The following is a 20,285-nucleotide window of genomic DNA, read 5'->3' on the forward strand; positions in this document are numbered from 1 at the left end:
AAATACCTGTTAGTGGGGGTTGACACATTCTCTGGGTGGCCAGAAGCCCTTCCCTGTCACACCAACCAAGCAAAGGAAACAGTAAAGTGGTTACTACAGGAGATTATTCCCAGGTTCGGGGTGCCCCTAGGGTATCATCAGATAGGGGGCCCCATTTCATAGCTACAGTAGTAAGAGAGGTAAGTAGATTGCTGGGGATAACTTGGGATCTCCACACAGCATGGAGACCCCAGTCAAGTGGACAGGTAGAGAGGATGAATCAGACACTAAAGAGGCAAATCAGTAAAATATGCCAAGAAGCCAAATTGCAGTGGCCCCAGGCTTTGCCAATAGCACTGTTGAGGATTCGGATAAAGCCTAGGAGTGGGATGTCAGTCAGTCCTTATGAGATATTGCATGGGAAACCATATGAATCTCCTGAGCCTAACCCTAATGTGCACGTCACAGGAAAGCAGGAAGTGTATAATTATGTTCTGTCTCTCGGGAAAACTTTAGCTCGGCTCCGGAGCATCCTCGTGTGGAATAGACCGCTGACTCTCAAGAACCCAGTTCATAACATACATCCAGGAGACGAGGTGTACATCAAGAACTGGAACAAAGAACCGCTGAAAGAAAAGTGGAGTGGGCCCCACCAGGTACTGCTGACCACCTTTACAGCAGTCAAAGTAGCTGGCGTGGACCCCTGGATTCACTATACCCGAGTGAAGAAAATCCATCCTGGATCACGGACTGTGTAAACTGTGGAACCAACAAGGCTGCAGATAAGATGTGTTTAATTACTTTGAGAATGCTATCAGTAATTGTGCCAATGGTATGGTCATTAATGTCTTTGGGATGTGGAATGCAAAAAGATCAACTAAACACTTTTCATTCTAGAATGAAGAGAGAGGTACAAGCAGAAACACAGGTGATAAAGGTTTCTAATGCAGTTTGGGCTGAGAATGTAATGATTGGATTAGTCAAAGACTTTGCCAAAATGCAAAACACCTGTAGAATAACTGCCTGTATACCAATACCAAAGGGCAGCAGGAGACCCAGTAAATTGGGGAATCACAACATCAAAACTACCTGAAATACAAAAGAACAAAACAATTGCATGCAAACAGGTACCCGAGTCGAGGCAAGTAATCAAGGAAACTTGGGAGAAAATAGGAACATGGATGAGACCCATGGGCCAGAAAGACTGTATTCTAAGTGCTGGCACACTAGGAACCCCTATGGGAGAATCAGGAGGCATCACACAATGGCAATGCTATTTGCCACACTATAAAAAGATTACAGAAAATGTTACAGAAACCACTCTGGTATGGAAGTGTGAGGCCAAGGATCAGAAAGGTCAGACAGCCTTGGGACAGTGCGTGGTCTGTGAGTATCCTTCAAAGATTCCAATGTATGGCAAACACCCCTTGGTGCATTAAGTGGGAAGGCTCCGGGAATGAAACAGATCCAGCAGTAACAAACACTGCCACCAGCAGCAGAACGAGGGCAGACAAAGTAAGTTGGTGGGCATGTAATAAAACTTATGACTGCACTTCTGCTGATGCAGAGATAAAGCAGATGCCACCCCTGGCAATAGCCCTACAAACTGGCTGTGCTTGCAGAGGGATCAAACATAAACAAGGCAGAGTGAATTATAAAGCAGCTGTAGGATGTACCAGGAGTACAGTCCGAGGTCCAGGACAATTTGTATGGGCAGCAAGCGATGGCACCTGGACAACACATCTGCCTGTAGAGGGGAAAGTAAAGGAAATTACTTTAGGCCTCCCAACCTCATGTCCAATTTGGAAAAAGTCCCCATTTAACGGAAAACATGAACTTGTGCAGATAAGAACAAGACAAGAAGTTCTAGACAATGAAAATCCAGATGACACTTGGCAAGAACCCTCTGGTGGAGTGAAATTTGGGTGGGCCCGAGAGTCTTTGCTTGGTCCTACAGCAAACTATCAGAGTAGAAGATGCTGTACAAACTTACAGGTCAGGTGGATAGACTGGCAAGAGTCACCCGGGAAGGATTTAAAGAATTAAATGTACAATTACAAGCCACCACAAAAATGACTTTACAAAATCGATTAGCCTTAGATTTGTTACTCCTGAAAGAGCATGGAGTATGTGGATTTTTAAAGGGACGGGTTGGTCATTGCTGCGTTCACATCCCAAATGTAACTGCAGATGTAGAATATGACATCAATCAGTTGAAACAAAGAGAGCATGAAGCACAAGAAGAGCAAAAGGATTTGACTACGACCTGGCTAGGCAAAATCTTTAAAGGGCTAGGGTGGAATGTGAGTTCATGGATTAAATCTATCATTGAGAGTGTGATAATCTTACTAATTGTATTCTTAGCAATTTGGTTAGTTCACAGCATCTTGAAAGGAGAGATACAGAAGAAAACGTCCTGGAACCAGAAGATAATAAAGGCTCTGACACGAGATCCACGCCCACCATCTTCTGGTTCTCCAGTTCGTGACAGCATCCACGACAACGTTTACATCAACCATGGACTTGAAGAACGTCAAGAATAAATTGAGAAATAAAGGACTGTATCAAGTGAAAACATTTACACCTATAGTGAAGTGAAAATGCTTTCAAAGGGGGGAGAATGATAGTGGGGCCCTGGAAAAATGTCAAAAATAGACTCTGAAAATGTTAGGCTTTGTGCTTGCCAGATCATGTGAAATTGCACCTGCGTAAGCAGAACATGATAAATGATATAATTGTTAGATGTGATGATTGTTTAGTAATTAAATATAATTATTGTTTAATCATAAGAAGAATCATGAGGAACTATGTTAGAAGTTTGAGGGGGGCCACGAGGAGCCCATGCTTGGCTGAAATCTATGTATACAATAGAACAATTGAAGTTCAGTCATTAACATGAAAGTTATATAAGGATAGAATATAAAAACATGTTCATCCCAAACCCATGTCGGAGTCAGATTTGGGTTGGTATCCCTGAATCCCAGAGCTCTTCAATAAAAGCACCTGCATATAATCATTCTGGTGATTATGTGTTTCTGAACGCTAATATACCCAGTAAACTGTTAAACCCTTCCCAGCTGCTGTGCATGAGGCTCTATGAATATGCACCAGGCTGATGTAAGGGGAAAGGTATTTCAGGGGATCCCTGAAGGTAACAGGGTGCTCCTGCCTGAGTGCCAAGATGCACCCAGTTTACATCTTCCAAGAACTGTTTAGCATGGCTCTGCCCTGGATCTGCCTTTTTAGAGCATGCAGATTCCTTGGCTGTGGTTTTGGCTCCTTCTCTTTATCACCTCCAGGTTTTGGGCCTTGGTGCACTCTGCCTTCAGACAGGGAGTGCTGATAGTTGGCAGATCTGTACAGGTGTCCTCATCCTGTGTGCATTGGATGTTATCCCATCCAAGCAGGCAGTTTAACACAAGCAGCTATTTCACTGAGCCTAATTAACAACAGAAATAAAAACTATAGAACAAAGTTACTTTAAAAAACAGTCCCAGCCCATATTTGATCCCAGTCTGTGTGGTCCTGATCCATATGGTCCCAGTCCCTGGGATCCCAGTCCATACAGTCCCAGTCCATATTTGATCCCACTCCAGGCTATCCTGGTCTGGAGGGTTCTGATCCACACGATCCCCATCCATGTGATCCCAGTCCATATTTGATCCAAGCCCATCTTTGATCCCAGCCCATATTTGATCCCAGCCCGTATTTGATCCCAGTCCGTATTTGATCCCAGCCCATATTTGATCCCAGTCTGTGGGGTCCTGCACACACTCCCTGGGTCTGGAATTCCAGTTCCCAGCAAGGAAAAAATGTTCCTGCCCTTGAACTTCCTTCCTATCCCCTCAACAAATTGCAATAAAATTATAAACAAAGAAATAATAATTGAAATTAAATAAATTATAATAAAAATAAAATATAAAAATCTCAACTCTTCTTTCCAATGATTCAACTCCAACAATGATTCAACTCAAACCAACAATAACTATTACTATAATATTACCAATGCATATAAATAAACAAATTATATATCAAGAAATACCTTTTGAAAATTTTAACTCGATGACTAATGTACTTTAGATAAAAAATATGTAAAGAAATTAACATGTAATCTAACACCTCTTAGTTAAACAATTCATATTACAAATATACTAAACACAAAACCAAACACCAGTACAATTTCTCAGACATTTCAACCAAACAATTAAACTTTAATAACATCCTTAAGTACTCTTGAAAAATTAAAATTATTTTTAAAACATTAATTGTGTGCAGGTGGTTTTATTTTGATATTGGTTTTTGGATTGTTTGGGTTAGATGATTTAAAAAATGGGATTTTTATAGGAATTGAATCAGCTGAGAAGGTGGCACTCTGCAAACAGAACTGACTGAAAATGAACGGGACAGAAATCAGTAACTCTGAAAGTTTTATTTGCTATCAAATACATCCCACACACCCAGCCCCACACAATCCCCATCCCACTGCTCCAAATTGAGATCCCACTTCTCCCAATCTCCTTCCAACTCCATCTCAACTTGACAGTTGTGGAATGGAGTGAGTTTGGCATGGGATTGAGTTTTTTGAGGAAGGAACAAGCAATCTGAGGTGGAATTGAGCCCTTTTTGGGTTAAAATTCAGTTATTTTCAGTGGAATTAGAGTGGTTTTGAGGTGACTGTTCCATCCCAATGGACTTTTGGAGGACAGAGAGATGGAGAAGAGAAAAAAATTCAGGTCAAACCAAAGGAGAAGCAGCCAGGAGTGTCCCCAACATGGATCACAGGGAATGTGAGTGACCAGGGCTGTGCCCAAAGTGCCTCCTCCAGTGGGGGATGGAGCTGCAGCAGCGCACGAAGCTCTTCCCGCACTCGGGGCACTCGCAGGGCTTCCCTTACCGGTGCCTCCGTTGGTGTTTGGTCAAGTTAGAGCTGCAGGAGAAGCTCTTCCCACACTGGGGACACTCGTAGGGCCTCTCCCCTGTGTGGATGCGCCGGTGGGCGACGAGGGTGCAGTTGTGCCTGAATCCCTTCCCACAGTCGGGGCATTGGAATGGCCTCTCCTCTCTGTGAATCTGATAGTGCTGGAGGAGATGGGAGCGGGTCAGAAACCTCTTCCTGCATTTATCACACTCGTAGGGCCTCTCCCCAGTGTGGATGCGCCGATGGGTGATGAGGGCGGAGTTACGCTTGAATCCCTTCCCACAGTCGGGGCATTGGAAGGGCCTCTCCTCTGTGTGACTCTGATAGTGCAGGAGAAGATCAGAGATGGTCTGAAACCTCTTCCCACACTTGGAGCACTCATAGGGCCTCTCCCCCGTGTGGGTCCTCTGGTGCCTGATCAGGCTGGAGCTGCAGCTGAAGCTCTTCCCACACTCCCCACACTCGTAGGGCCGTTCCCCAGTGTGGATCCTCTGGTGCCTGATCAGCTCGGAGTTCCACCTGAAGCTCTTCCCACACTCCACGCACGTGTGGGGCTTCTCCCCATCATGGAGCTGCTCATGGAGCACCAGCTCCGAGCTCTGCCTCCATCTCCGGCCGCCTTCCCGGCCCAGGCTGCCTCTTTCCCCCTCACATCCCCGCCATCTGCGTTTGCAGCCCCTCCTCGTGCGGCATCTCCGGGCCTTTTCCTCCCCGTTGGCTTCCTGCGCCGTGGAGCCGCTCAAAACGGCCTCTGCCACCAGGTTCTGCCGCGGGCATTTGTCCTCCCTGCTCTCCATGCTCAGCTCCTGCCCTGGGCGAGGAAGGACAAGGACAGCATGGGATTTGCCTCCGTGCCACAGGCAAGGCCAACGAGATCCCCCCAGGCCGTCTCTGGGGACGCACTGCCCCCTCTTGGCTCTCCCCATTTCGGGATGCCGGGGCTCTTTGGGCTCCCGGGCTCCCTTCTCCCCTCATTCTCTGCTCTGTGCTGCAGCGGCTCCAAGGAGTCCCCCCTGCCCCTCTCCAGGCTCTTGAGGCTCCCGCCAATGGCGGCGCTCCCCCCTCTCTGGCCTCCCCACTTTGGCCTCCTGGGGGACACAGGGCTCTGCTCCTCCAGGCTGCCTCTGCCGGCAGCCGCCACCGCCACCCCCCGATGTCCCCCCGAGGGGCCTTTTCCGCTCAGCCTTGGACTTCTTCATTCTCCAAACATCCCCCCAAAAACACAACCCAGGGACCCCTGGGATATCCAGGCCGGACTCCCCCTCCCCACTTACCTGCACCATGAGGGAGGCGATGATCCCACACGTGGGGGCTGTGAATTCAGGCAAGGCTGGAACGCATGGTTCCCCCAGCTCACCCTTGATCCGCCTTTGTCCCTCCTCTTCCTCTTCCTCCCACTCCTCCTCTGTCTTATCTCCCCCTCCTTCTTCTCCTCCATCCTTCCTCCCTCTCCTCCTCCCCCCTAACCCCGCCTCCTTCACTGCTCTTTCTCCTCCCGCTCCTCCTCTTCCATCTCCCCTCCTCCTCCTCCTCCTCCCCTGTCTTATCCCCACCACCATCTCCTCTTCCATCCCGCCCCTTCCTTTCCTTCTCCTCCTCCTCCCCCCTTACCCCGCCTCCTCCTCCCCCTCCATCCCTGCCCTTCCCTCCCTCCTCCTCCTCCCCCAGCAGCAGCCACACCCTCGGTGCCCCGTTCCCGCAGCCCTCGCAGCCCGCGGCAGCAGCGGCCATGGAGCCGGGCCAGGTCGGCATGGGCAGCGCGGGGCTCTCGGCTGCTCCCAGCCGCTGCGGGCGGGGGGAACCCGGCCCGGGCCAAAGGAGAGGCAAACTGGGCAAACTGGGGGCTGCACATCCAAACTGGGCCTTGCTGGGGACCCTGCCTGGCCACTGCCAGCCCTTGGGGCTCCTCTCGGCACATCCGCCAGGGGGGAACGCACACAGGCCTGGGGGATCCCAGCAGTGGCAGCACTGCCAGGGACTGGGCTGCACTGGGATCGTACTGGGAGCGACTGGGGCTGTGCTGGCTTTGTACTGACATCAGACTGGGATCATACCGCCGTATCAGGGCAGACTGTGATTGCACCTAGGGACACTGGGATCATACTGGGAGTGAGTAGGAGCCTGTGGGGGGCACTTGAGACCATGTTAGGGACAAATGGGATTTACTGGGATGAACTGGGATGGTGCTGAGTATTACTGGGAGTAGCTGTGAACAACTGGGGACATGCTAGGAGCAACTGGGAGGAACTGGAACTGAATGGGTGCATGCTGGGGGTGATTGGAAACTGCTGGGCTTATACTGGGGTGAACTGGGATCATGCTGGAGCTGACTGGGATCATTCTGGCAGTGAGTGCCACTACACTGAGGCTGACTGGGAGTGCTTGGGAGCAAATGGGATCATACTGGAAGGAACTGCAAAGACGCTGGAGGGAACTGGGCTACACTGGGACATACTGGGAGTGCCTGGAACAAAAGTGAGGGTGAAAGAGAGCAACTGGAACCATGTGGAGCACAACTGGTTCATACTGGCAGGGACTGGGAGCACACTGGGCTCATCTCTGGATCATACTGGGAGGGACTGGACTAATACTGGGAGGATCTGAGAGGGACTGGGAGCACACCCTGCACATCATCCCCCAGACTGGGCCTGACTGGGAGCAACTGGGAGCACGCTGGCAGCAAATGGCATCATACTGGGACTGACTGGGCTGATCTAGGGAGCAACTGGAACCATACTGGAGGCAGCTGGGACCATACTGGGAGAGACTGGAAGCAACTGGGATTATACTGGGACCACACTGGGAGGGCTGGCATGTGACTGGGATCAAACTGGAGCTTACTGAAACATACTGGGAGTGTCTCTAACCATACTGGGGGCACTGGAACCACACTGGGAACAGCTGGGACCATGCTGGGAGCAACTGGGACGATGCTGGGGGAAACTGAATCTACCCTGGAGGCAACTGGGCACGACTGGGACCCTGCTGGGAGGGACTGGGACTATTCTTGGGGCTACTGGGATCATCATGGGAGGAACTGGGAACAGCTGGAATTATGCTGGGAGCAACTGGGATCACACTGGGATCCCAGTGAGAGCAGCTGAGTCCATGCTGGGTTACACTGGGATCTCACTGAGAGCGACTGGAATCACACTGGGATTGACTGGGAGTGGCTGGTTTTGTGGATTTGGGGGGTTTGGATTTTGGGGGATTTTCTTGGCATTTTGAGGGGGAGTTTTTCTGGGGGTGGTTGGGGGTTTATTGAAATTTCTTGAGTCTCTTTTTGAATTTTGGGGGTTTTACTGGGATTTTGTTGGGATTTTTTGGGATTCTCAGAAATTCCTGGGGTTTTATTGGGATTTTTAGGAGATTTTGGGGCATTTTATTGGAATTGTGGTGGCATTCAGGGGGATTCATTGGGGATTTGGGGATTTTTGGTGGGATTTGGGGGTTTTGGGTGTTGCCAGGATTTCTTTGGATCTTGGGGAAGATTTTTTGTGATTTTTTCTGATTTTGGGGACATCTTTGAGGGATTTGCCGAGTTTAATTTGGATTTTTGGGGTTTTTGGGATTCCAAAGGATTTTGTGGGCTTTTATTTGGATTCTAGAGTGTTCTAATGGGATTTTGAGAGATTTAATTGGGATTTAGTGGGTTTTATTGGGGCTTTCACGGCTTTTAAGGAGATTTTGGTGCCTCTCAGCCCTTCCCCACACCCAGGGAATGCCCCAAAGCCCCCCTAAAATTCCACTAAAACCCCACAAAATCCCCAAAAATTACAAGATAAACCTCAAAAACCCCAGAGAATCTCCAAACATCCCAGTGGAACTCACCAAAATTTAAAAAACTCCCCAATTTTTCAATAAATCCTTCCCCAAAAAACCTACACAACCCCAACAAAACACCAAAAATCCAAAACACCCCAAATCAACAAAATCCCCCAAAATCACATTGCCATCACAAAACCCAATAATTCTCCCCAAAAACCCCAATAATTCCCCCCGAACTCCCAAGAAAATCTCCCAAAAAAGCCACCCCCAAATCCCCAAAAACCCTCTCAAAATCCCCAAAATCCCCACAAACCCCCCTAGCCTCAGTGGGGCCGTCCTGGATCAGGGGGCACCGGCCGGTGGAAAGGAGCTACTGCAGGGGGCCCTGGGAGCTTTTTGGGGAGGGGGCACCATGGGAGACACCCCAAAAACGGGGGAGGGAACCCCTGCAGTGCCCCCTCCCCCCGAAACCCCCAGACCCCGGTTCAGGGTGGGCCTGGGACCCCCCGGGACCCCCAAATCTCCCCCAGGACCCCTCCAGGAACCCCAAACTCCCCAGAGTCCCCCAGTGTTGGCCCAGAACCTCTCTGGACCCCCAAACCCTCCCCAGGACCCCAAAAACCTCCCCAGGACCCTCAAACCCCCCAGTTCTCCCCAAAATTCACCCCAGACCCACCTGAGACGCCCCCAAATCCATCAGACTGCCCCAAATCCCCCTCGGACCCCTCAATCCCCCCAAACCTCATGAAATCGCCTCAGACTCCTCGAAGTTCCCCAGACCCACCTCAGAACCGCCCAGATCCACTCACAACCGCCCAGTTCCTCTCGCAATCCCCCAAAATCCCCCCAGACTCTCCCAATTCCCCTCAGTTCCCCCTAAACCCACCTGAGAACGCTCCAGACGCTCTCAAGCTCCCCCCAAAGCTCCCTAAAGCCCCCTCAGACCCACCAAAGCCCCCTCAGACCCCCTCATTTCCCCCAAACCCACCGCACACCCTCGTGTTTCCCGTCGATGCCCCCAAAAATCCCCAATTTCCCCTCAGACCCGCCCCAAACCCCCCCAGTTTGCCCCCGGCCCCACCTCAGCTCCGCTCTCCCTCAGAATCGCGCGCCTCCACCGCGTGTGCAGGCTCCCAGCAATGGCGGCGCGCCCCGCCCCGAACCAACCAATCAGCGCGCTGCACATCCCTGAACTAACCAATCACGGCGCGGATCCCCTCAGCAAGGCCCGCCTCCCCTGCGCCGTCCCAGCCAATCAGAGGCGACCGGAAGCGGCGCCCCCTTCCCCGCCGCCGCCGGGACCCCCCGGGCTCGGGACAGGAGCGGGAGGGGCCTGAGAGGGGATCGGGGGGGGCGGGGGAGGGTCCGGGGGGGTCTGGGGGGGCTTTGGGGAGGGGTCCGGGGGTTTGGGGGGGGTCTGGGGAGGGGTCCGGGGGTTTGGGGGGGTCTGGGGAGGGGTCCTGGGGCACTGTGGGGGGACCTGGGGGGTGCGGATGGGTCCTAAGAGGGGTCTTGGGAGGGGGAGGGGGTCGTGGGAGGGTCTGGGGGGGTTTTGAGGAGGGGTCGTAGGAAGGTCTTGGGAGGGTCTGGGGGTGTTGGGATGGTCCTGGGGGAATTTGGGGAGGGCTCTGGGGGGTCCTGAGGGTGTCCTGGAGGGTTTTGGAGGTTTGGGGAGGGGCTTTGGGGGGTCTGGAAGGGTTTTGGGAGAGGGTCGGGTGGGGGGGGGGGATTTGGGGAGTTTTGGGGAGAGGTCCCGGCGCGATCTGGGGAGGGGCTGGGGGAGCCTGAGTTGGGTTTGGGGAGGGGTCTGGAGGGTCCTGGGTGGGGTCTTGGGAAGGGTCTGGGGGGGTCTCAGGGGACATCCTGGGCTGGGCCCCATTGGGGTCTGGGGGCTCTCAGGGGGGTCCTGGGCCAACCTTGGGGGGCTCTGGGGGGCCTGGGGGAGATTTGGGGGTCCCGGGGGGTCCCAGGCCCACCCTGAACCGGGGTCTGGGGGTTTCGGGGGGAGGGGGCACAGCAGAGGTTCCCCCCCCCGGTTTTTGGGGAGTCTCCCATGGTGCCCCCTCCCCAAAAAGCTCCCAGGGCCCCCTGAAGTGGCTCCTTTCCACCGGCCGGTGCCCCCTGATCCAGGACGGCCCCACTGAGTCTGGGGGGGTTTGTGGGGACTTTGGGGTTCTGAGAAGGGTTTTGGGGATTTGGGGGTGGCTTTTTTTGGCTTTTTTGGGATTTTGTTGGGAGTTTAGGAGGGATTATTGGGGGTTTGGGGGAGAATTGTTGGGGTTTGAGATGGTTATGTGATTTTGGGGGGTTTTGTTGATTTGGGGTGTTTTGGATTTTTGGTGTTTTGTTGGGGTTGTGTAGGTTTTTTGGGGAAGGATTTATTGAAAAATTGGGGAGCTTTTTAAATTTTGGTGAGTTCCACTGGGATGTTTGGTGATTCTCTGGGGTTTTTGAGGGTTATCTTGTAATTTTTGGGGATTTTGTGGGGTTTTAGTGGAATTTTAGGGGGGCTTTGGGGCATTCCCTGGGTGTGGGGAAGGGCTGAGAGGCACCAAAATCTCCTTAAAAGCCGTGAAAGCCCCAATAAAACCCACTAAATCCCAATTAAATCTCTCAAAATCCCATTAGAACACCCTAGAATCCCAATAAAAGCCCACAAAATCCTTTGGAATCCCAAAAACCCCAAAAAATCCTGATTAAACTCCACCAATCCCCCAAAGGTGTCCCGAAAACCAGAAAAAGTCCCACAAAATCTCCCCCAAGATCCAAAGAAATCCTGGCAACACCCAAACCCCCCCAAATCCCACCAAAAATCCCAAAAACCCCAAATCCCCAATTAATCCCTCTGAATGCCACCACAATTCCAATAAAATGCCCCAAAATCTCCTAAAAATCCCAATAAAACCCCAGGAATTTCTGAGAATCCCAAAAAATCCCAACAAAATCCCACTAAAATCCCCAAAATTCAGAGAGAGCCACAAAAATTTCAATAAACTCCCAACCACCCCCAGAGAAACTCCCCCTCAAAATGCCAAGAAAATCCCCCAAAATCCAAACCCCCAAAATCCACAAAACCAGCCACTCCCAGTCAATCCCAGTGTGATTCCAGTCGCTCTCAATGAGATCCCAGTGTAACCCAGCATGGACTCAGCTGCTCTCACTGGGATCCCAGTGTGATCCCAGTTGCTCCCAGCATAATTCCAGCTGTTCCCAGTTCCTCCCATGATGATCCCAGTAGCCCCAAGAATAGTCCCAGTCCCTCCCAGCAGGGTCCCAGTCGTGCCCAGTTGCCTCCAGGGTAGATTCAGTTTCCCCCAGCATCGTCCCAGTTGCTCCCAGCATGGTCCCAGCTGTTCCCAGTGTGGTTCCAGTGCCCCCAGTATGGTTAGAGACACTCCCAGTATGTTTCAGTTACCTCAGAATGATCCCAGTCTTTCCCAGTTCCTCCCAGTTTCCTCTAGCATCATCCCAGTTTCCATCTGTTGCTCAAAGGGTGGCCCCAGTTGCTCCCAGTGTGATCCCAGTTGCCCCAGTTGTAGTCTCAGTCCTCTCAGCATGGTTCCAGAACCTTCCAGCTGATCCCAGTTGCTCCCAGTGGGTCACATTTTCCTCCCAACATGGGCCCAGTAGCTCCCAGTAAGCCCCAGTCGGGTTCCATTCACACCCAGTATAATCCCAGTATGAGTGTAGCCACTCCCAGTATGATCCCAGTCCCTTGCAGTCTAATCCCAGTTGCTCCCAGTCACTCCCAGTCTGATGCCAGTGCCCCCAGTGTGATCCCAGTTGCTCCCAGCATGGGCCCAGCTGTTCCCAGTGTGCTTCCATCACTCCCCTATGGTTACAGACACTCCCAGGATGGTCCCAGTTGAACCCAGTTGCCCCTGCTCTAGTCCCAGTCCCTCCCCAGATGATCCCAGTCCCTCCCAGCTTGGTCCCACTCACTCCCAGTTGCCCCCAGTGTGGTCCCAGTTCTCCCCAGCATGGTCCCAGTTGTTCCCAGTGTGGTTCCAGTTGCCCCAGTATGGTTCCAGACACTCCCAGTATATCCCAGTTGCCCCCAGCATGTCTGCAGTCATTTCCAGGCACTGCCAGTGGCCCCAGTAAGGTGTCAGTTATCCCAGTATGATCCCCCAGTCATGCCCAGTATATCCCAGTTGCCCCCAGCATGCATCCAGTCCTTCCCAGTTGCTCCAGTTTGCTTGCAGCATCATCCCAGTTTCCCTCAGTTGCTCCCAGTAGCCCAAAGTGTGATCCCAGTCGCTCCCTTTCAACCCCAATATGATCCCAGTAAGCTCCAGTTTGATCCCAGTCACATGCCAGCCCTCCCAGTGTGCTCCCAGTATAATCCCAGTTGCTTCCAGTCTCTCCCAGTATGGTCCCAGCTGCCTCCAGCGTGGTTCCAGTTGCTCCCTAGATCAGCCCAGTCAGTCCCAGTATGATGCCATTTGCTGCCAGCGTGCTCCCAGTTGCTCCCAGTCAGGCCCAGTCTGGGGGATGATGTGCAGGGTGTGCTCCCAGTCCCTCTCAGATCCTCCCAGTATTAGTCCAGTCCCTCCCCGTATGATCCAGAGATGAGCCCAGTGTGCTCCCAGTCCCTGCCAGTATGAACCAGTTGTGCTCCACATGGTTCCAGTTGCTCTCTTTCACCCTCACTTTTGTTCCAGTCACTCCCAGTATCCCCCAGTGTAGCCCAGTTCCCTCCAGCATCTTTCCAGTTCCTTCCAGTATGATCCCATTTGCTCCCAAGCACTCCCAGTCAGCCTCAGTGTAGTGGCACTCACTGCCAGAATGATCCCAGTCAGCTCCAGCATGATCCCAGTTCATCCCAGTTGAACTGCCCAGTTGTTTCCAATCACCCCCAGTGTGCAGCCAGTCACTCCCAGTTGCTCCTGGCATGATCCCAGTTGTTCACAGCTGTTCCCAGTCACCCTCAGCATAATCCCAGTCACCCTCTGTACGATCCCAGTGCAGCCCAGTCCCTGGCAGTGCTGCCACTGCTGGGATCCCCCAGGCCTGTGTGCGTTCCCCCCTGGCGGATGTGCCGAGAGGAGCCCCAAGGGCTGGCAGTGGCCAGGCAGGGTCCCCAGCAAGGCCCAGTTTGGATGTGCAGCCCCCAGTTTGCCCAGTTTGCCTCTCCTTTGGCCCGGGCCGGGTTCCCCCCGCCCGCAGCGGCTGGGAGCAGCCGAGAGCCCCGCGCTGCCCATGCCGACCTGGCCCGGCTCCATGGCCGCTGCTGCCGCGGGCTGCGAGGGCTGCGGGAACGGGGCACCGAGGGTGTGGCTGCTGCTGGGGGAGGAGGAGGAGGGAGGGAAGGGCAGGGATGGAGGGGGAGGAGGAGGCGGGGTTAGGGGGGAGGAGGAGGAGAAGGAATGGAAGGGGAGGGATGGAAGATGAGAAGGAGGTGGGGAAAACAGAGAGGAGCGGGAGGAAGAGGAAGAGGAGGGACAAGGGCGGATCCAGGCTGAGCTGAGGGAGCCACGCGGTCTCGAGCCCTGCCTGAATTCGCAGCCCCCACCTGTGGGATCATCGCCCCCCCCATGGCTCCGGTGAGCGGGGAGGGGGAGCCCCGCCCGGATATCCCGGGGGGTCCCTGGGTTGGGTTTTTGGGGGATGTTTGGAGAATGAAGAAGTCCAAGGCTGAGCGGAAAAGGCCCCTCGGGGGGACATCGGGGGGTGGCGGTGGCGGCTGCCGGCAGAGGCAGCCTGGAGGAGCAGAGCCCTGTGTCCCCCAGGAGGCCAAAGTGGGGAGGCCAGAGAGGGGGGAGCGCCGCCATTGGAGGGAGCCTCAAGAGCCTGGAGAGGGGCAGGGGGGACTCCTTGGAGGTGCTGCAGCCCAGAGCAGAGAATGAGGGGGAAGGGAGCCCAGGAGCCCAAACAGCCCCGGCATCCCGAAATGGGGAGAGCCAAGAGGGGGGAGCTTTTGGCATTGCTGGCACTGCCAGCAGCCTGGGCAGGGCGGGCACCCAGGAGAAGGGGGACCCCCAATCCAAGTTTGACCCCAGCAGCTGGGACAGGGGGGAACCCCTGAACACCAGAGGGGAGGGATCAGGGATGGGGAACTCCTGGAAGGCTTTTTCAGGGCTGAATGTTGGTGTTTGGGAGGGTTTTCTGGAGCCCAGGTGGCCGGTGACTTGTAGAGATGGACTTGGGTGGGGGGAACTTCAAACTCCAGGTGCTCATCCCTTGTTTTCTCCAAACCAGGATTTCACATTGCCAACCCCTGTGAGGCTGTGAGGAAGAGGAAGATGCTCTGGGACACTGAGGCAGGTGAGGAGGAAGTCAGTGCCCCTTTCCCCTCTGTGCTGCTCCATCTCCCAGCCCAGCACGGCCCCCAGCTGCAGCAGAGCCCCGGGGGGATCTCATTGCCCTTGCCTGTGGCACGGAGGCAAATCCCATGCTGTCCTTGTCCTTCCTCGCCCAGAGCAGGAGCTGAGCATGGAGAGCAGGGAGGACAAATGCCCGCGGCAGAACCTGGTGGCAGAGGCCGTTTTGAGCGGCTCCACGGCGCAGGAAGCCAACGGGGAGGAAAAGGCCCGGAGATGCCGCACGAGGAGGGGCTGCAAGCGCAGATGGCGGGGATGTGAGGGGGAAAGAGGCAGCCTGGGCCGGGAAGGCGGCCGGAGATGGAGCCAGAGCTCGGAGCTGGTGCTCCATGAGCAGCTCCATGATGGGGAGAAGCCCCACACATGCGTGGAGTGTGGGAAGAGCTTCAGGTGGAACTCCGAGCTGATCAGGCACCAGAGGACCCACACTGGGGAGAGGCCCTATGAGTGTGGGCAGTGTGGGGAGAGCTTCAGAGAGAGCTCCAACCTGATCAAGCACCAGAGGACCCACACGGGGGAGAGGCCCTATGAGTGCTCCAAGTGTGGGAAGAGGTTTCAGACCAGGTCCCATCTTCTCCAGCACTATCAGAGTCACACAGAGGAGAGGCCCTTCCAATGCCCCGACTGTGGGAAGGGATTCAAGTACAACTCCGACATTGTGAAGCACCGGCGCATCCACACAGGGGAGAGGCCCTACGAGTGTGATAAATGCAGGAAGAGGTTTCAGTCCAGCTCCAATCTCCTCCTGCACTATCGGAGTCACACAGAGGAGAGGCCATTCCGCTGCCCAGACTGCGGGAAGGGATTCCAGCGCAACTGCACCCTCGTCAGGCACCGGCGCATCCACACAGGGGAGAGGCCCTACGAGTGTCCCCAGTGTGGGAAGAGCTTCTCCAGGAGCTCTACCTTGACCCGACACCAACGGAGGCACCACTAAGGGAAGCCCTGCGAGTGCCCCGAGTGCGGGAAGAGCTTCGTGCGCTGCTGCAGCTCCATCCTCCACTGGAGGAGGCACTTTGGGCACAACCCTGGTCACTCACATTCCCTGTGATCCATGTTGGGAACACTCCTGCCTGCTTGTCCTTTTGTTTGGCATTTTTTTCTGATTCATCTTCATCCCTTAAAAACAGCCAAAACAGTGTTTAAAGAAAAAAATTGATCACAGATGTCTAAAGTCCCACAATTTCAGAGTTTTTTTAATGGGAAATTGATGGTTTGGAGAGAATATTCTGAAGGATTTGTGTAGTCTGGGGGGGGGATTTTGTGCAGTGTTCTCCATCTCTTTGCACTCCAAAAGCCAAGAGAGTCACCTCAAAACAAGTGAATCCCACTGAAAACAACTGAATTTTAATTCATACAGGCTCAATCCCACATCAAAATGCCTTGTTCCCACCCTAAAAAACTCAGTCTCACACCAGACTCACTCGATTCCACAGCTGCCAGAGTGAGATGGGGTGTGAAGGAGATTGGGAGAAGTGCAATCCCAATTTGGAGTGATGGGATTGGGATTGTGTGGGGCTGGGTGGGTGGGATGTATTTGATAGCAAATAAAACTTTCAGAGTTAGTGCCACCTTCTCAGCTGATTGTGTTTGTGTCCTCCTTTCTCTCCTGCCTCTCTTTGCCTGCTCTGTTTCTCTCTCAGTGTCTCCCTTGAGCCAGGGCAGCTGCCACCAAAGACCCTGCCCTGATTTAATTCCCAGTGCAGGAGCTACAACGGCCATGGTTGAAGTTCTGAAGGCTGGCAGTGAAATGTCACTGTAGGATCCACTTGGCTTTCGGCCCCTTCTTAGGAGCTTTGCCTTCAAGGGCAGGAACATCTTTTCCTGGCTGGGAACTGGAATTCCAGGTCCTTGGAGTGTGTGCCATGCAGGACCATACAGACTGGGATGATATGGACTGGGATCCCACAGACTGGGACTGCACCGATTGGGACCATGTGGACTGGCATCATGTAGACTGGGATTGTATGGCTTGGGATTGTACAGACTGGGATCATGTGGACTGGGATTTCACAGGCTGGGACCGTGGGGATTAGGAGCCGAGACTGGGATCATACAAACTGGACCATATGGACCGGGATGGCTGCACCGGATCAATGTGAACCAAGGGGGTCCCGCCCTGCCCAGGGGTCCCTCCCCATCCTGCCCGGGAGCGCAGCCAAAGCTCCCCAGAATGAATGCAGAGGTCCAGGAGGGATCCCAGTGCCAATCCCATTTCCAATCCCATTTCCAGTCCAGTTCCTGCTCCTTGTGCTGGTCCCAGAGTGATCCTGGTGCTGATCCTGGTTTCGGTGCCTGCCTCAGTCTCCATCTCAGTCCCGGAGCACTCCGTGGGCTGATTCTGGTTCTCGTGTTGATCTCGATACTGGAGCGGTGCCGGTCCCAGTCCCAGTCTTGGTACCAGAGCGGTGCCAGTCCCAGTCTCAGTCCCAGTCTCGGTCCTGGAGCGGTGCCATTCTCGGTGCCGGTGCTGGTGCTGGTTTCAGTGCTGGTCTCAGTCTTGGTCCCAGAGTGGTTCTGGACCCAGTGCTGCTACTGGTGCTGGTCTTGGTCCTGGAGTGCTCCCAGTGCCAATCTCAGTCTCAGTCCCAGTCCCAGAGCGCTGCCACTCTCGGTGCTGGTTCTGGTGACGGTCTCGGTCTCAGTCCTGGAGGGCTCCCGGTCTCGGTCCTGGTCCCGGTCCCAGAGCAGTCCCGGTGCGGGTGCCGGGTTCCAGTCTCGGTCCTGATCCCAGTCCTGGAGCGCTGCCGGTGCCAGTCCCAGTTCCAAAGCGCTCCTGGTGCCGGTCCCAGTGTCAGGCTTGGTCCCAGTCTTGGTCCCAGTGCCAGTTCTGGTGCAGGTTCTGGTCTGGGTCTTGGTCCTAGTCCCGGTGCCGGTCCTGTGGCGCTGCCAATCTCAGTTCTAGTGTCAGTCTTGTGGCTGGTGCCACTTCTGCTGCTGGGTTTGGTCTTGGTCCCGGAGAATTTAGGTCCATTTGGGTGATTTTAGGCCAAACTGGACAGGTTTAGGGTGGGTTTCAGATCCCTTGCAGTGATTTCAAGCCTTTTAGGGTGGATCTTAGGCCCCTTTGCAGATTTTAGGCCAAATCTGTTGGGTTTGAGGGTGGATTTTAGATCCCTTTGAATGATTTAAGCCCATTTGGGTGGGGTTTGGGCCTGTTTGGGTGATTTTAGGATAAACTGGGCAGTTTTAGAGTGGATTTTAGATGCCTTTGGCTGATTTTAGGCCCATATGGGTGGATTTTAGTCTTTGGGTAATTTTACCTTGTAACGGTGATTTTAGGTCCCTTTGTGTTATAGATGGCTAATGAGATGATTGGCTCTCGCAATTAAGGGATGGATACTGTGTGAATATTAAGAGAAGCTTTATTGATGTGTGATTATGTTATTGCAGTCTGTTGTTTAGATGTCCCCTGTTCTCCCCACAGTCCCTTTCCCCCCGTTGTTACCATCAGATAGCCTGAGCCATCCAGGACAGGTAGAAAGAAGGCGAGAACAAAGACTTGTTCCTAGGGGAGGGGGCGTGGCAGGACAGCACCTGACCCTCCAATCAAGCTGCAGGAAAGCAGACTCCACCAATAAACAGCAAAGAAGAGTTGACTGACAGACTGTGGGAGGGGCCAGGTTTGGCTGAAGCAATCCCGGGGTATCAAAGGTGAAGCGTCCATCTTGAGGACGAGCCAGGCACGTGGTAGGCAGCCATGAGGGGAGCTCCCAGGCCTGTTCTTCCTTATTTAGTCCTTTTCTTGTCATTTTGTTAAGGTTGAATAAACCTTTTAAAATTTTGAAAGTCAGCAGTCGTTTCTCACAGTAATCAAGGGTTCCTTTCCTGGAGTTTGGTGCACAGGAGAAACACCAACCATATATTCTCAAGAGGACAAAATGGCACAAAATTTTCCTGGCAAAAATCAGAAAATCAAGAAACTTTGGAAAAAGATTTACTAAAACATCCAATTCAACATAAAACACCATAGCAGTAACTTCATTAACTCAGCCTGTTGCACCCAGAAACGTTTAATCACTTCAGTTGTTGAGGTATCAAAAAATGTTCCATATCAAGAGCATTAGAAGGAGAAGACAGAGAGACAGGAAGACAGAAGCTCTATAGAAAGAAATGCACATGGCTACCAACTGCTGGGGTTCCAGCGTGGGTGAGACACAAACCCCAGCCAGGGAGCCCTTGTGACACATCAAGGCCCCTCTGGAGCAAAGAAACCATTGCTGACAGTCCAGAAACTCATGGAACCAAGGGGCCCTTGTGACAACGCAGATCCAAGGACACCATGGTGGCACTATGGAACCTCATGGGAGCAAAGAGACCATTGTGACACTCTGGTGCCTCACGGAATCAGGGGGACCATTGTGAAACTCAGGCCCCCTCTGGAACCAAGGGCCAAGGATGAAGCTATGGCACCCGTGGAACCAAGGAGCCGTTGTGACACAGCGGGGCCACAGGGAGCCAAGGGGCCACGGGGACATTGCAAGGGCTCAGGGAAGCCAAGGGGCCGTTGTGACACTGCAGAAGAAAGGAGAACATTGTGACACTGCAGGGACTCCTGGAATCAAGGAGACCATGGGGACACTGTGGGGCCCCATGGAACCAAGGGTACAGGGAGCAGGTGTGGCTGGTTTGGCCTCCCGGGGGCTGCTGGACAGGTCTGGCTGACCTTGGCATGTCGAGGGCTGCTCCTCATCTGCCCCTGAAGCACTGGGGCTCTGGGCTCTCCTTCCTATGGGACAGAACTGTCCTGATCCTCTTCCAGGGCCCTATGGCCAAAACTGGGATTCCTTCTCCAAATTCCCTTACATGCAAAGATTGTTCCCAGATGAAATCTGCCAGGAGGAACAGATCTGGCTGCCTTGGCTACCTGGGGCCACCTCTCATCTGCCTTTGAAACCCTGGGACCATGTGCTTTTATTTCTTGTGGGAAAAAACCCTCCATCTCAACCAGGCACTCATGGCCAAAACTGGGCAACTGCCTCTGGAATTCCTTATATCCAAGGATAGCTCCCAGACAAAAGCTGCCAGCACTGACAAGCCTGGCTGGCCTTGGCTTCCTGAGGGCTGGCCCTCATCTGCCTCTGAAACACTGGGGCTGGGTGCTTTCCTTCCTTATGAAAAGAGCTCTTCTTCCTGTCCAGGCACCCACAGGCAAAACTGAGATTGCACCTCCAAAATGCCCAATGTCCAAGGAAAGCCCCTAGACAACAGATGCCAGGAGAGACAGGGCTGGCTGGCTTGGCCTGAGGGTGGCCACCTCTCATCTTCTTCCTAAACACTTGGACTTTGTGCTTTAC

The 20,285-nt window shown here is 53.5% G+C and overlaps 2 protein-coding genes and 1 pseudogene across 4 annotated transcripts in view; 1 reads left to right on the forward strand and 2 right to left on the reverse strand.

Annotated features, from left to right (window-relative positions):
* LOC139603869 (zinc finger protein 420-like) overlaps positions 1-16,436 on the forward strand; it is a 78,556-nt pseudogene extending 62,120 nt beyond the window's left edge.
* Positions 1-20,285, reverse strand: part of LOC139603914 (zinc finger protein 154-like) — a 273,066-nt gene that overhangs the window by 213,897 nt on the left and 38,884 nt on the right. The gene's annotated exons all lie outside the window — the stretch shown is intronic.
* Positions 4,390-10,032, reverse strand: LOC139603905 (zinc finger protein 3-like). 3 transcript variants are annotated; one of them, XM_071454912.1, is made up of 3 exons: positions 9,747-10,032; positions 6,172-6,227; positions 4,390-5,708 (listed from the first exon to the last, which is right to left on the reverse strand). In XM_071454912.1, the coding sequence occupies exon 3, from the start codon at positions 5,692-5,694 to the stop codon at positions 4,870-4,872; it is 825 nt and encodes a 274-aa protein (XP_071311013.1). In that variant the 5' UTR covers positions 5,695-5,708; positions 6,172-6,227; positions 9,747-10,032; the 3' UTR covers positions 4,390-4,869. The 3 variants fall into 3 exon arrangements, with proteins under 3 accessions (XP_071311013.1, XP_071311012.1, XP_071311014.1); XM_071454911.1 differs by lacking the exon at positions 9,747-10,032 and having other exon boundaries at positions 6,172-6,481; XM_071454913.1 differs by lacking the exon at positions 9,747-10,032 and having other exon boundaries at positions 4,390-5,703; positions 6,168-6,481.

The sequence above is a fragment of the Agelaius tricolor genome, unplaced genomic scaffold (assembly GCF_023055355.1).
Source record: "Agelaius tricolor isolate 1412-34295 unplaced genomic scaffold, bAgeTri1.0.p SCAF_42, whole genome shotgun sequence".
NCBI lineage: Eukaryota > Metazoa > Chordata > Aves > Passeriformes > Icteridae > Agelaius > Agelaius tricolor.